The sequence below is a fragment of the Heterodontus francisci genome, chromosome 20, assembly GCF_036365525.1.
Source record: "Heterodontus francisci isolate sHetFra1 chromosome 20, sHetFra1.hap1, whole genome shotgun sequence".
NCBI classification, from domain to species: Eukaryota; Metazoa; Chordata; class Chondrichthyes; order Heterodontiformes; family Heterodontidae; genus Heterodontus; species Heterodontus francisci.
Genome location: NC_090390.1, coordinates 88,928,740 through 88,942,478, shown reverse-complemented (window position 1 = coordinate 88,942,478; position 13,739 = coordinate 88,928,740). Strand labels below are relative to the sequence as shown.

General features: G+C 46.2%; 1 protein-coding gene across 1 annotated transcript in view; it reads left to right on the top strand.

Annotated features, from left to right (window-relative positions):
- Positions 1-13,739, top strand: part of LOC137380986 (inactive pancreatic lipase-related protein 1-like) — a 106,909-nt gene that overhangs the window by 41,993 nt on the left and 51,177 nt on the right. The window contains exons 3-4 of the mRNA XM_068053406.1: positions 5,252-5,406; positions 11,932-12,057. Coding sequence (XP_067909507.1) covers positions 5,252-5,406; positions 11,932-12,057 — 281 coding nt within the window. The remainder of the gene's footprint in view (positions 1-5,251; positions 5,407-11,931; positions 12,058-13,739) is intronic.

The window sequence follows — 13,739 nt, the reverse complement described above, 5'->3', positions numbered from 1 at the left end:
AAAAAAAGGGGTTACAGAGTAAAAACAGAAATAAAATGGGGTTAGATACAGAGTTAAAAAAGAAAAAAGACCGGGGTTAGATACAGAGTAAAAATGAAAAAAAAAATGGGGTTAGATACTGAGTTAAAAAAGAAAAAAAAAGGGTTAGATACAGAGTAAAAATGAAAAAAAAACGGGGTTAGATCCAGAGTAAAAAAAGGAAAAAAACGGGGTTACATACAGAGTAAAAAAAGAAAAAAAACCGGGTTAGGTACAGAGTAAAAAAAGAATAAAAACGGGGTTCGATACAGAGTAAGAAAAGAAAAAAAACGGGGTTAGATACAGAGTACAAAAAGAAAAAAAAACTGGGTTAGACACAGAGTTAAAAAAGAAAAAAAAGGGGGTTAGATACAGAGTAAAAATGAAAAAAAAAATGGGGTCAGATACAGAGTAAAAAAAGAAAAAAAAACGGGGTTAGATACAGAGTAAAATAAGAAAAAAAAACGGGGTTTGATACAGAGAACAAAAAGAAAAAAACGGGGTTAGATACAGAATTATAAAAGAAAACAAACGGGTTAGATACAGAGTAAAAATGAAAAAAAAACGGGGTTAAAAAGAAAAAATAACGGGTTAGATACAGAGTGAAAAAGAAAAAAAAAGGGGCTCGATACAGAATAAAAACAGAAAAAAAATGGGGTTAGATACAGAGTTAAAAAAAGAAAAATAACCGGGGTTAGATACAGAATTAAAAAAGAAAAAAAAAATGGGGTTAGATACAGAGTTAAAAAAGAAAAAAAACCAGGGTTAGATACAGAGTAAAAAAAAAAAAGTGGGGTTAGATACAGAGTAAAAATGAAAAAGAAAACGGGGTTAGATACAGAGTAAAAAAGGAAAAAAAACGGGGTTAGATACAATCTCCTCTTCGGTCTGCTCCTGGGCCTGGCCAAGGTGGCAATTCACAGGTCCCGGCTGCGGGCCGTCGGGGGGTCCATCCGCCCTTATTGCCTGCCCCTCTTCCGCGGTTACGATTGCGCCCGGATGTCCCTGGAGAAGGAGCATGCGGTGTCTGCCAGTACGCATGAGGCCTTCCGCGAACGGTGGGCGTCGCAGGGACTGGAGTGCATAATTGTCGCGAGAATGGCATTTTAATTTGAGTTTTATATCATTTTTAACAAAATTATTTACATAAAAATGTATACAAGGGGGGCCTGAAGAATAAAGACCCCCTCGACAAAAATACATAAAAGGGGCCTGGGGTATAAAGGCCACCTTCAAAACAAAACAGTGTTTGATACATAGTAAAGCTCCCTCTACACTGTCCCCATCAAACACTCCCAGGACAGGTACAGCACGGGGTTAGATACAGAGTAAAGCTCCCTCTACACTGTCCTCATCAAACACTCCCAGGACAGGTACAGCACGGGGTTAGATATTCCCGTTGACTTGCGGAGGATGCGCGACTGCCAGCAGACCTTTTCTGCCGCGTCCTCCGCGAGGATCAATTGGGAGAAATGTTCCGGACTCCTGGTTGGTCAGTGGCGGGTGGACTCCCTGCCGGAGGAGATGACACCTTTTGCGTGGAGCACCACGCACCTCCTCTATCTGGGAGTCCACCTTAGCCCCGCTGAGGAAGCCTGGCCGGCAAACTGGCAGGAGTTGGAGGCGAAAGTCACCGCTCGGCTGGGGCGCTGGACAGGACTGCTCCGAGTGCTTTCCTACAGGGGCCGAGCGTTGGTCATAAACCAACTGGTGGCCTCCATGCTGTGGTACCGGTTGGTCACTTTGGCCCCGCCCCCTGTATTTGCCACCAAGATCCAGAAGAAACTCGTCGATTTCTTCTGGGGCAAGAGGAAACACTGGGTCTCTGCCGCGGTCCTGAGTCTCCCGATCGAGGAGGGCGGTCAGTCGCTGGTGTGCGTCCGCACCCAGGCTGCGACTCTCCGCCTTCGGACCCTGCAGAGATACCTGTACGTCGAGCGTCCTCCCAGATGGTGTGCGCTGGCGACGTATTTTTTCCGCCAGTGTCACTGCCTTCAAGACGACACGCAGCTCCCGGTGGAGTCCGTTAGCCGCGCCTCTCTGAGGGAGTTGCCTGTCTTTTACCGGGATCTTTTCCGAGTCTGGAACATGGTCGCCTCCAGTCAGGGCGCTCCCCCGCCGGCGGAGGAGAGCGCCTCGGCTGTCCGGGCGGCCGACTCCGGGGACGGTCCGGCGGGCGGAGGAGTAGCCGAAACCCCCGGGACGCCCCTCAGTGCGGGTGGTGAGGGGGCTCGGGAGTGCGGAGCGATCCCGGCCGAGCTGACCCCCGCTCGGCCGGAACTGCTCATCGGACCCAGGCCCCGAAACCCTCCTCGGGAGCCGGTCCCGCACAACCCGAGCCGCCTCTCGGAAATGCCCTCCGTGCCATTCCAATCGGCGCGGAGGGGTTTCCTGTACGGGCTGCTCCTGCACACTCTCCACTTTCTCGCCCTCGTCAGCCGGCCGGACACGCCCTGGCGGTCCGCGTTGCCATCTGGCGGCGAGGGGAAACCCCGATGGAGGTCTCTCTACGCGGGAGTCTTCCCCCTTTACATCGGGGACCTGGGGTGGAGGGTGCTGCACAGAGCAGTCCCGTGCAATAGGCTTTTAAGTAGGTTCACGGACTCCCAGGCCACCTGTACTTTCTGCGGCCTGGACGAGTCCGTGTTCCACATTTATATGGAGTGTGCGAGGTTGCAGCCCCTATTTGAGTATCTGAAGGGGCTGCTCCTCAAATTCTGGCTGCACTTCAGTCCCACGCTCCTGATCTTTGGGCACCCGGTGCGGAGGGGCTCGGGCCGGGAGGAGGATCTCCTCGTCGGTCTGCTCCTGGGCCTGGCCAAGGTGGCAATTCACAGGTCCAGGTTGCGGGCCGTCGGGGGGTCTGTCCTCCCCGATTGCCTGCCCCTCTTCTGCGGTTACGTTCGCGCCCGGGTGTCCCTGGAAAAGGAGCATGCGGTGTCCGCCGGTACGCTTGAGGCCTTCCGCGACCGGTGGGCACCGCAGGGACTGGAGTGCATCGTCGACGCCGAGAATGGCATTTTAATTTGAGTTTTTTTGTTTATTTATCTGGTTTTAATAAAGTTATTTTAAAAATATAAGTATGTATATAAAGGGGGCCTGAGGAATAAAGGCCCCCTCGACATATAAAAAATATATAAAGGGGGCCTGAGGAATAAAGGCCCCCTCGACATTAAAAAAAAAAACAGGGTTAGAAGAAAAAAAAAAAAAAAAAAAAAAACGGGGTTGGCTGCTGGCTCATTGGAGGTGCTGAGTGCATCAATGAGGTGCAGCTGACTGTTGCTGTGTGCAGAGTCTGGAGGACTGCTGCAACAGGGATAGAGTGAGACTTGAAACAAAGGATTTCCATCTGTCTTTTTGTAAGAAGAAAGCAGGAGGCTAGAAGAACTGATAGCTCTTGTGAGTTTGGGTTTTGTAGCCCTTTCATTGATTGTTGTGGGGAGGGGGAAAGGAAGAGACTGGAAGACCTTGGGTGGGGTTGCTTGAACAGGGAGCTCCTGTGTTTAACAGTATTGAATGGGAGCTCCCTGCCCACCCCAACGAGCTAGTCTGGGATAGCTGGAGCTGCCCAGGTGAAGAGACTTTCTCTTAACTGTTTTAAACTACATCAGAAGCAGAGTGTAATAAAAACAAAATACTGCGGATGCTGGAAATCTAAAATAAAAACAAGAAATGCTGGAACCACTCAGCAGGTCTGGCAGCATCTGTGGAAAGAGCAGCAGAGTTAACGTTTCGGGTCAGTGACCCTTCATCGGAACTGACAAATATTAGAAAAGTCACAGGTTATAAGCAAGTGAGGTGGGGGTGGGGCAAGAGATAACAAAGGAGGTCTAGATTGGACCAGGCCACATAGCTGACCAAAAGGTCACGGAGCAAAGGCAAACAATATGTTAATGGTGTGTTGAAAGACAAAGCATTCGTACAGATTAGCTGTTAATACACTGAATATTGAACAGCAGCAAGTGCAAACCTGAAAAAAGACAGTGGGTAAGCAAACTGAACAAACTAAGATGAAATGAAATAAATGCAAAAAAAAGATTTCAAAAAGGAAGAAAAAAATAACTAAAAATGAAAGTAAAGTGGGGGGCTGTCATGCTCTGAAATTATTGAACTCAATGTTCAGTCCGGCAGGCTGTAGTGTGCCTAATCGGTAGATGAGATGCTGTTCCTCGAAAAAAAAAAAAAAAAAACGGGATTAGATACAGAGTAAAGCTCCCCAGCAAAAAAAAAATGGGTTAGATACGAACATATGAATTAGGAGCAGGAGTAGGCCACTCGGCCCTTCGAGCCTGCTCCGCCATTCAATAAGTTCATGGCTGAACTAATTACTCCACATTCCCGCCTACCCCCAATAACCATTCACCCCCTTGCTTATCAAGAATCTATCTACCTCTGTCTTAAAAATATTCAAAGACTCTGCTTCCACTGCACTCTCTTTTGAGGAAGAGAATTCCAAAGACTCACTACCCTCTGAGGGAAAAAGTTTCTCCTCATCTCTGTCTTAAATGGCGGCCCCTTATTTTTAAACAGTGACTCCTAGTTCTAGATTCTCCTGCAAGGGGAAACATCCTTTCCACATCCACCCTGTCAAGACCCCTCAGGATCTTAAATAAAAACAGGAAATTCTAGAAATACTCAGCAGGTCTGGCAGCATCTGTGGAGAGAGAAGCAGAGTTAACGTTTCAGGTCAGTGACCCTTCTTCGGAACCTTATATGTTCCTTATATGTTTATAAGCTCCCTCTACACTGTCCCCATCAAACATACCCTTGGAGAGCACAGTTAGAGACAACACCTACCAGATGACAAGATTATTATTGCATCTTTCTTTTGTGAATATCTGAAATGGGTTAACACACGGTTGGATATAGGATAAAACAAGCCGATACATTAAAATCTACCACTGAAACCAAGCTTTTGGTCATCTGCCCGAATATCTCTCTAAGTGGCTTGGTGTTAGATTTGTGTCCTATATGACACCTGTGAAGCACCTTGGGATGTTGTACTACGTTAAAGGTGCTATAAATATATAAGTTGTTGTTGTTATGGCATAGCACAGTCTGATTTATTATAACAATCTGGTATGGGAAGACTGGCAAGTTGTACCATTATAACTGGTAGTGCAGTAGTTTTATTGGATGGATTGTGATGGGTACAGTTCACATTGTGTATTGTGTTGAGTTTCTCACCGACTCTCCGCTTTCTCCCTCCTGTCGGCATCACGTTTACTTGAAGCGGAGGAGATTTGCTATGACAAATTCGGCTGTTTCCCAGATGGATATCCATGGACAGGGACAAAGGAGAGGCCTGCCACCAAGATTCCCTGGAGCCCGGAGAAGATCAATGCACGTTTTCTATTATACACCAGGCAGAACCCAGACAATTATCAGGTAACTGAACTTACACCCCGGCTCCCCTCGCAATGCCAGTCACCAGTGGTGGAGAAACAATAAGCAGGAAGTGGAGAATGGAAAGCACATTTGTAATGTGTCATCATGTTAATCACTATATCTCAACAGCACTGAGGCAGAGCAGGCATTAGATTCACCAAGGAGCACTGCACTGTTGGAAGGGCAGTACTGAGAGAATGCCGCACTGTCAGAGGTGCTGTCTTTCAGATGGGACGTTAAACCTTATCCCCTGTCTGTCCTCTCAGGTGGACATAAAAGATCCCATGGCCACTATTGGAAGAAAGGAGAGGAGTTCTCCTCAGTGTTCTTGGGCCAATATCTATCCTTCGGCGGAGAGTTTCATCTGCTGATTTTTTAAAAATTAAAATAAAACCACCCAGTTTGTATATTTTACAGAAAAACAGAATATCTTGTCATTATGGTATTGCTAATTGTGGGATCTTGCTGTGCCCAATTTCACTGCCATATTTCATACTTTACAATAGTGACGACAGTTCAATAGTACTTCATTGGCTGTAAAGTGATGCTACAACACTCTCACCGAGCTGGCACTGGGAGGGTCAGTCTGCATTTTGTGCTTAAGTTGCTGGATGGAGACTTGAACCCATGATCTTCTGACCCAGAGACAAGACAGTGCTGAGTCATGGACGACACTTGGTCTGGTTTCTTTCATTGACATTTAAATGATAGACCAGTCCCTGGATCCATCCGACACCGGCAGGGTTGAGTCCAGCAGTTCTTGGCACTTACACGAATTTACTGGCTCAAGCTCCTTAAGGTCATGGCCTGGCATTTAGAGTCATAGAGTTAGACAGCGCAGAAACAGGCCCTTCGGCCCATCGTGTCTGTGCTGGCCATCAAGCACCTATCCATTCTAATCCCTTTTTCCAGCACTTGGCCCGTAGCCTTGTATACTATGGATTTCAAGTGCTCTTCTAAATACTTCTTAAATGTTGTGAGGGTTCCTGCCTCTACCACCCCTTCAGGCAATGTGTTCCAGATTCCAACCACCCTCTGGGTGAAAATATTTTCCTCAAATCCCCTCTAAACTTCCTGCCCCTTACCTTAAATCTATGCCCCCTGGTTCTTGACTCCTCCACTAAGGGAAACAGTCTCTTCCTATCTAACCCTATCAATGCCCCTTATAATTTTGTATACCTCAATCATGTCCCCCCTCAGCCTTCTCTGCTCTAAGGAAAACAACCCTCGTCTTTTTGGTCTCTCTTCATAGCTGAAATGCTCCAGCCCAGGCAACATCCTGGTGAATCTCCTCTGCACCCTCTCCAGTGCAATCACATCCTTCCTACAGTGTGGTGACCAGAACTGAACACAGTACTCCAGCTATGGCCTAACTAACGTTTTATACAGCTCCACCGATCCGTGCTGTACACCACTGGTCACAGACTTCCACTCACAAAAACAACCCTTGACCATCACCTTCTGCCTCCTGCCACTAAGCCAATTTTGGATCCAATTTGGCAAATTGCCCTGGATCCCATGGGCTCTTACCTTCTTAACCAATTTCCCATGCGGGACCTTATCAAAAGCCTTACTGAAGTCCATGTAGACTACATCAACTGCTTTACCCTCATCTACACATCTAGTCACCGCCTTGAAAAATTCAATCAAGTTAGTTAGACATGATCTCCCCCTGACAAAGCCATGCTGACTATCCCTGATTAATCCCTGCCTCTCCAAGTGGAGATTAATCCTGTCCCTCAGAATTTTTTCCAATAGTTTCCCAACCACTGATGTCAGACTCACCGGCCTGTAATTACCTGGTTTATCCCTACTACCCTTCTTGATTAATGGTACCACATTTGCTGTCCTCCAATCCTCTGGTACCTCTCCTGTGGCCAGAGAGGATTTGAAAATTTGTGTCAGAGCCCCTGCAATCTCCTCCCTTACCTCACATAACAGCCTGGGATACATCTCATCTGGGTCTGGGGATTTATCTACTTTTAAGCCCGCTAAAACATCTAATACTTCCTCCCTTTCAATGCTAATATGTTCAAGTATATCACAATCCCCCTCCCTGATCTCTACACCTACATCATCCTTCTCCATAGTGAACACAGATGAAAAGTAATCATTTAAAACCTCACCTATGTCCTCCTGCTCCACACACAGATTGCCACTTTGGTCCCTAATGGGCCCTACTCTTTCCCTGGTTATCCTCTTGCCCTTAATATACTTATAAAATGCCTTAGGATTTTCCTTTATCTTGCCTGCCAGTGTTTTTTCATGTCCCCTCTTCGCTCTCCTAATTACTTTAAGTACCCCCACACCCCCCCCCCCTACACTTTCTATACGCCTCTAGGACCTTCGCTGTTTTCAGTGCTCTGAATCTGTCATAAGCCTCCTTTTTTTTCCTGATCCAATCCTCTATATCCCTTGACATCCAGGATTCCCTGGATTTGTTGTTCCTATCCTTCACATTAACGGGTACATGTTGGCTCTGAACTCTCACTATTTCCTTTTTGAATGACTCCCACTGATCTGATGTAGACTTTCCTACAAGTAGCTGTTCCCAGTCCACTTTGGCAAGATCCTGTTTTATCATATTGAAATCGGCCTTCCCCCAATTCAGTACTTTTATTTCCGGTCCATCTTTGTCCTTTTCCATAACTACCTTAAATCTTACAGAGTTATGGTCACTATTCCCGAAATGTTCCCCCACTAACACTTCTACCACTTGTCCGGCTTCATTCCCTAGGATTAGGTTCAGTACTGCCCCTTCTCTTGTAGGACTTTCTACGTACTGGCTCAAAAAGCTCTCCTGTATGCATTTTAAGAATTTCACCCCCTTTAAGCCTTTTGCACTAAGACTATCCCAGTTGATATTAGGGAAGTTGAAATCCCCTCCTATTATTACCCTATTATTTTTACACCTCTCTGAGATTTGCCGACATATCTGTTCCTCTATCTCTCCCTGACTGTTTGGAGGCCTGTAGTACACTCCCAGCCAAGTGATTGCCTACTTTTTGTTTTTACATTCTACCCATATGGCCTCATTTGAGGAACCTTCTAAGATATCATCCCTCCTTACTGCAGTAATTGACTCCTTGATCAACAGTGCAATACCACCTCCTCTTTTACACCCTCTCCTGTCTCGCCTGAAGATTCTATACCCTGGAATATTCAGCTGCCAGTCCTGCCCCTCCCTCAACCATGTCTCTGTGATAGCAATAATATCATAATCCCATGTGTTAATCAATGCCCTCAATTCATCTGCCTTACTAGTAAGACTCCTTGCATTAAAATAGATGCAATCCAGCCTTGCATTTTTCACTGGTGCTTTAACAGGTTGATATTTGCTCTGCCTTCCAGACTGACTGAGTTTCTCTTCTATATTTGACTGTGCATCACCCCCTACTGTACCTCCACTCTGTATCCCATCCCCCTGCCAAATTAGTTTAACCACCCCCCCCCCCCCCCACCCACCAACAGCAAGAGCAAACCTCTCAGCCAGGATGTTGGTCCTGTTCCGGTTCAGGTGCAACCCGTCTGACTTGTACAGGTCCCACCTTCGCCAGAAACAGACCCAGTGATCCAGGAGACTAAAGCCCTCCCTCCTGCACCATCTCTTCAGCCATGCATTCATCTGCTCTGTCTTCCTATTCCTATACTCACTAGCATGTGGCACCGGGTGTAATCCAGAGATTACAACCTTTGAGGTCCTGCTTTTTAATCTACCTAGCTCCCTATATTCCTCTTGCAGGCCCTCATCCCTCTTTCTAACTATGTCGTTGATACCAATGTGAACCACGACCTCTGACTGTTCACCCTCCCCTTTCAGAATGACCTGCAGCTGCTCCGTGATATCTTTGACCCGAGCAGCAGGGAAGTAACATACCATCCTGGAGTCATGTTTGCGGCCACAGAAATGCCTATTTGTGCGCGTTACAATAGAATACCCTATCACGAGAGCTCTCCCACTCCTTTTCCTCCCCTCCTGTGCAGCTGAGCCACCCATCGTGTCCCAGACTTGGCTCTTGCTGCATTCCCCTGAGAAGCTATCTCCCCCAACAGGATCCAAAGTGGCAAATCTGTTAGAGAGGGAGATGGACCCAGGGGACTCCTGCACTACCTGCCTAGTTCTTCTACTCTGCCTGGCGGTCACCCATTCCCTTTCTGCCTGAGCAGCGGTGTGACCACCTCCCTGTATGTGCTATCCACGAGGATCTCAGCCTCGCGGATGCTCCATAGTGTCCTCAGCTATCGCTCCAGATCCGAAACGTGGATTTTGAGTAGCTGCAGCTGGAGACACTTCCTGCACACGTGTTTGCCCTGTCCACTGGAAGTGTCCCTGACTTCCCACATTGCACAGGAGGGGCACTCCATGCTGCCGAGCTGCCCTGCCATGATTACCCTTAATTTACTCCCTTAAATTACTCAAAAATTAGAGACTATTTACACTAGGGGCCTTGATTCCCTAAAAAAAAAATTACCTACTTTAATAAACAAAACTGTAAACCTTTCCTTTTACTTTTTGTTACTTACTCAGCTATTTAGAGTTATTTCCTAACAGTGGTTACTCACCAACCAATCACCTTGAAGCTTTCCTGTGACGTCATTGCTCACTTTGTTTTCAAACTCCAGCGTGCCTTTGTGGTTGTAATGATGGTGAAACGGTCAATGTTCACCGTCATCACTGTGAACATTTAATGCGATTTCTGACATCCCCACATGCACAGTGAAATGCAGAAATTTGGAAGTTGCTGTCAGTGATACGCTGTTCCTCCACAGCTTGTGCTGTTGGAGCCTTCCCCAATGGCATCAACACACAATCAGCCATTTGATGTGAACTGCAGCTTTTTATGTATTTTTTCTCACTGTAAAAAGCATTGAAAATGTTAAGCCTTGTTTAATCAGGTGTAACAGAGTTTTGAACAGCATACTAAGATGTCATTACTGCTGAACAACCTCTCTGACTCTGAGAAACTAATGTTACGGCCAGGTGTGGAGGGGGGTCACATTTACCCCTCTTTGTCTTCTTTGACTGCAATAGGGTTTATCCCTTTTTAGACAGTGGTTGTGCTTATCACCTCACTGAGTGTTTTACCTTTTACCTTTAATGTGATCGTGAAAGAACCAATCAGACAGGTTTTCAGCAGTAAGTTTATTATACTCAACAGGCTAAACTTGACCTAAAATAATGAAAAGTACGCTGTACGTTCACGCACATATTCACACGAGGATCACACACACACACAAATAGATTACAAGGCGGAAAGTAAGTTTTTTGGTCGGATTAAAGTCCAGAATAAATAAAAGTTAAATACACAGTCTGAGGTTGGATGATTCGGTGGTCTTCCAGCTCAAGTTGTATTCTTGAAGTCTTTGGATGGTCAAAGTGCACTTTGTGGTTGGTCTGCTTTGCTCGGGGTTTTCTTGGAGGCACACTTGTAGTTGGCTCTCTTTCCCTTGGTCTCTGGCTGTAGCAATCTGTGGGCTTGGAGCGTCCACAGTTGCAGACGGTTTTTAAAGTTGATGTTTTCTGGAGACAGAGAAAGGGAGGCACACAGCCTTCTCTGTTGCTTCAGCCTCAGTTACTGCTTTTCTCTTGTGTAACAAAACTCACAGTTTTTTCGGAGATGGACAGTCACATGACTGCCTCAGTGTATTCTCTGGAATCTTCTAATGAGATTCAAGTTTGGGAATTGGCTCCCCAGGCTCACGGATGTCAAATTTACACTTGGAGGTGTTTGCTCTTTCAAAGTCAATGTGTCAGGATTGCCTTGACTGCTGTGCTAATGAGGCAGTCCTAGGTAATTCAATTACTTAGAGCAAGCCATTGTTCAGGGTCCAGACTTCTGTCTCCAGTTGGGCCTTGGAATGTGCAAAGGTGTTTCAGATGCAAATTGCAGTGGCCATCTTGGCTGCCTGTTTTTAAAAAGTTAACTGTAGGATTTTCACCAAAGAAAGTCTAATGTAAGTTTCCAACCAATAAATTAATATTTCTCATTTGTCATATAGTGTGTTTTTGACACTAATTTTACAAGTGTGGAGTCTCATTCCCTCAGAGAAACATTTAAAAATTCAGTGATTTGTAGAAATTATAAATTAGTTTTTATTTAATTTGTTTAAAGTTTATGATATTTCATCTTCTCCCCTAATCTCATGTGTGTCTGAACCTTGAATTTGTTTTGTGCACACGTTCTAGACAGTGGATTATAATCCCTACTTTTTACTTCCTGCTTTTCTGGTAGTGGGATTCTTCAATGTGATTGGCTGATGAGCCTGCCGACTGCCCACACTGCTGCTGGGCACCAGATTCAAAATGACATTGGAATAGGGAACATTTAGACTCACGAGGCTACTCAGCCCTTATGGACAGTTGTTCCTGATGTCAGAGACAGGAACTGTCCCTTCACCCCTCATCACAGAATCTGGACAATGTAAAAAAACTGCATGCTCATGGCTTCATTGTTCAAATTAGCATATATCTGAAGGGAAAAGTTTGCAATCTGATTCTGAACCAGTCTCTTGTTATTTATTTAGGAAATTAGTGGAATGTATCCTGAGACTGTCGTCGTTTCAAACTTCAACATGGATCTGAAATCCGTCTTTGTGATTCACGGATACTTGGAAAATGGAGATGTCAGCTGGGCTGTGGATCTGTGCAAGGTGTGAGCTGGGAATCTGTGCAAGGTGTGAGCTGGGGATCTGTGCAAGGTGTGAGCTGGGGATCTGTGCAAGGTGTGAGCTGGGGATCTGTGCAAGGTGTGAGCTGGGGATCTGTGCAAGGTGTGAGCTGGGAATCTGTGCAAGGTGTGAGCTGGGAATCTGTGCAAGGTGTGAGCTGGGGATCTGTGCAAGGTGTGAGCTGGGGATCTGTGCAAGGTGTGAGCTGGGAATCTGTGCAAAGTGTGAGTTGGGGATCTGTGTAAGGTGTGAACTGGGGTTGTATGTGAGGCGTGAACTGGAGATCTGTGTGAGGCGTGAACTGGGGATCAGTGCAAGGTGTGAGCTGGGGATCTGTGCAAGGTGTGAGCTGGGGATCTGTGCAAGGTGTGAGTTGGGGATCTGTGTAAGGTGTGAACTGGGATCAGTGTGAGGTGTGAGCTGGGATCAGTGTGAGGTGTGAGCTGGGGATCTGTGCAAGGTGTGAGCTGGGGATCTGTGCAAGGTGTGAGCTGGGGATTTGTGCGAGGCGTGAACTGGGGATCAGTGTGAGGTGTGAGCTGGGTTCAGTGTGAGGTGTGAACTGTTTTTACACAGGCAGCTCGTCACCCACATGTTCCTCTCCTCGCAGGTGCTGTATTAAGACCCTCCCTCTCTCCACCACAATGTGATTCAATCCCTGATTTTAACTCTGTGGGAGAGGTGGTGGGTAGGAATCGGTGAAGGGGGAGGGGGAAGGGTGACCAATCATCTGTCCTCAGCAGAGTGAGACCCAGGAGATTGTAACCCTGGTCCTGATCTGCATTCCCGCCCCCTCCCCCGGTCAGTGTCCCATCGAAACTGGCAGGTAGTAGCAGCTGGGAATGGACTGTCGTGTTGGTGGGGGCAAGGGCCCACACCAGGGTCTGAAGGAGTGACCACCCTCATACTCCGAGCATTCAGGAGGAGCTTGCAGTCAGATGAGATGATCGGGATTCAGAATTCCTGCTTATTCTGGCCCAGCATGGCCCCTTATTATGTTAATGATCCTTTCACCAGGCTTTGAGGCAGGGTCACAGACAGGTTAAATCAGTGGGCAAATATAAGATAGTCACTAACAGAATTTAGGAGGAGAATTTATTTACAGAGAGTGGTGAGAATAAGGAGCTCACTGTCACGTGGAGTGGCTGAGGCAACCAGCAACAGGACAGCTTGATATGTACATGAGGGAGAAGGGAACAGAGGGATACAGGGGGTTGGGTGGGAAGTGGGTTGCCCTGGAGTGTTCTGGAATTGGAAATTAATCTCCTGGACACTACTGCGAGCAAAAGCAGGAGAAAAATCACTAGGGAGTTAAAATCAATTCTGTGCTATATTTTCATTCTCTTTGAACATTTTTGTTACGATCCTGTTAGCGCCCATTAACTTTTTAAAAGAGAAAGTCCAATTCTCAGTTATTACTGATAGAATTACACCACAAGATTTCGTGTTTAAAAAAAACTTTACTATACACGAGTTAAACAAAATAAAACACAACTAGCTTACTACAATTTGGAAACATTGATATTTTAAACTTAAAATCTTAACAGAACATGAAATTGTATACTTTAAACTCTAAATCTCAATAGAACACCCCCATTTGATTTTTACTTCCACCCCAAGGGACCCCTATAGTTTACAGGTGGTTCGCTCACTTCTCCTGGGAT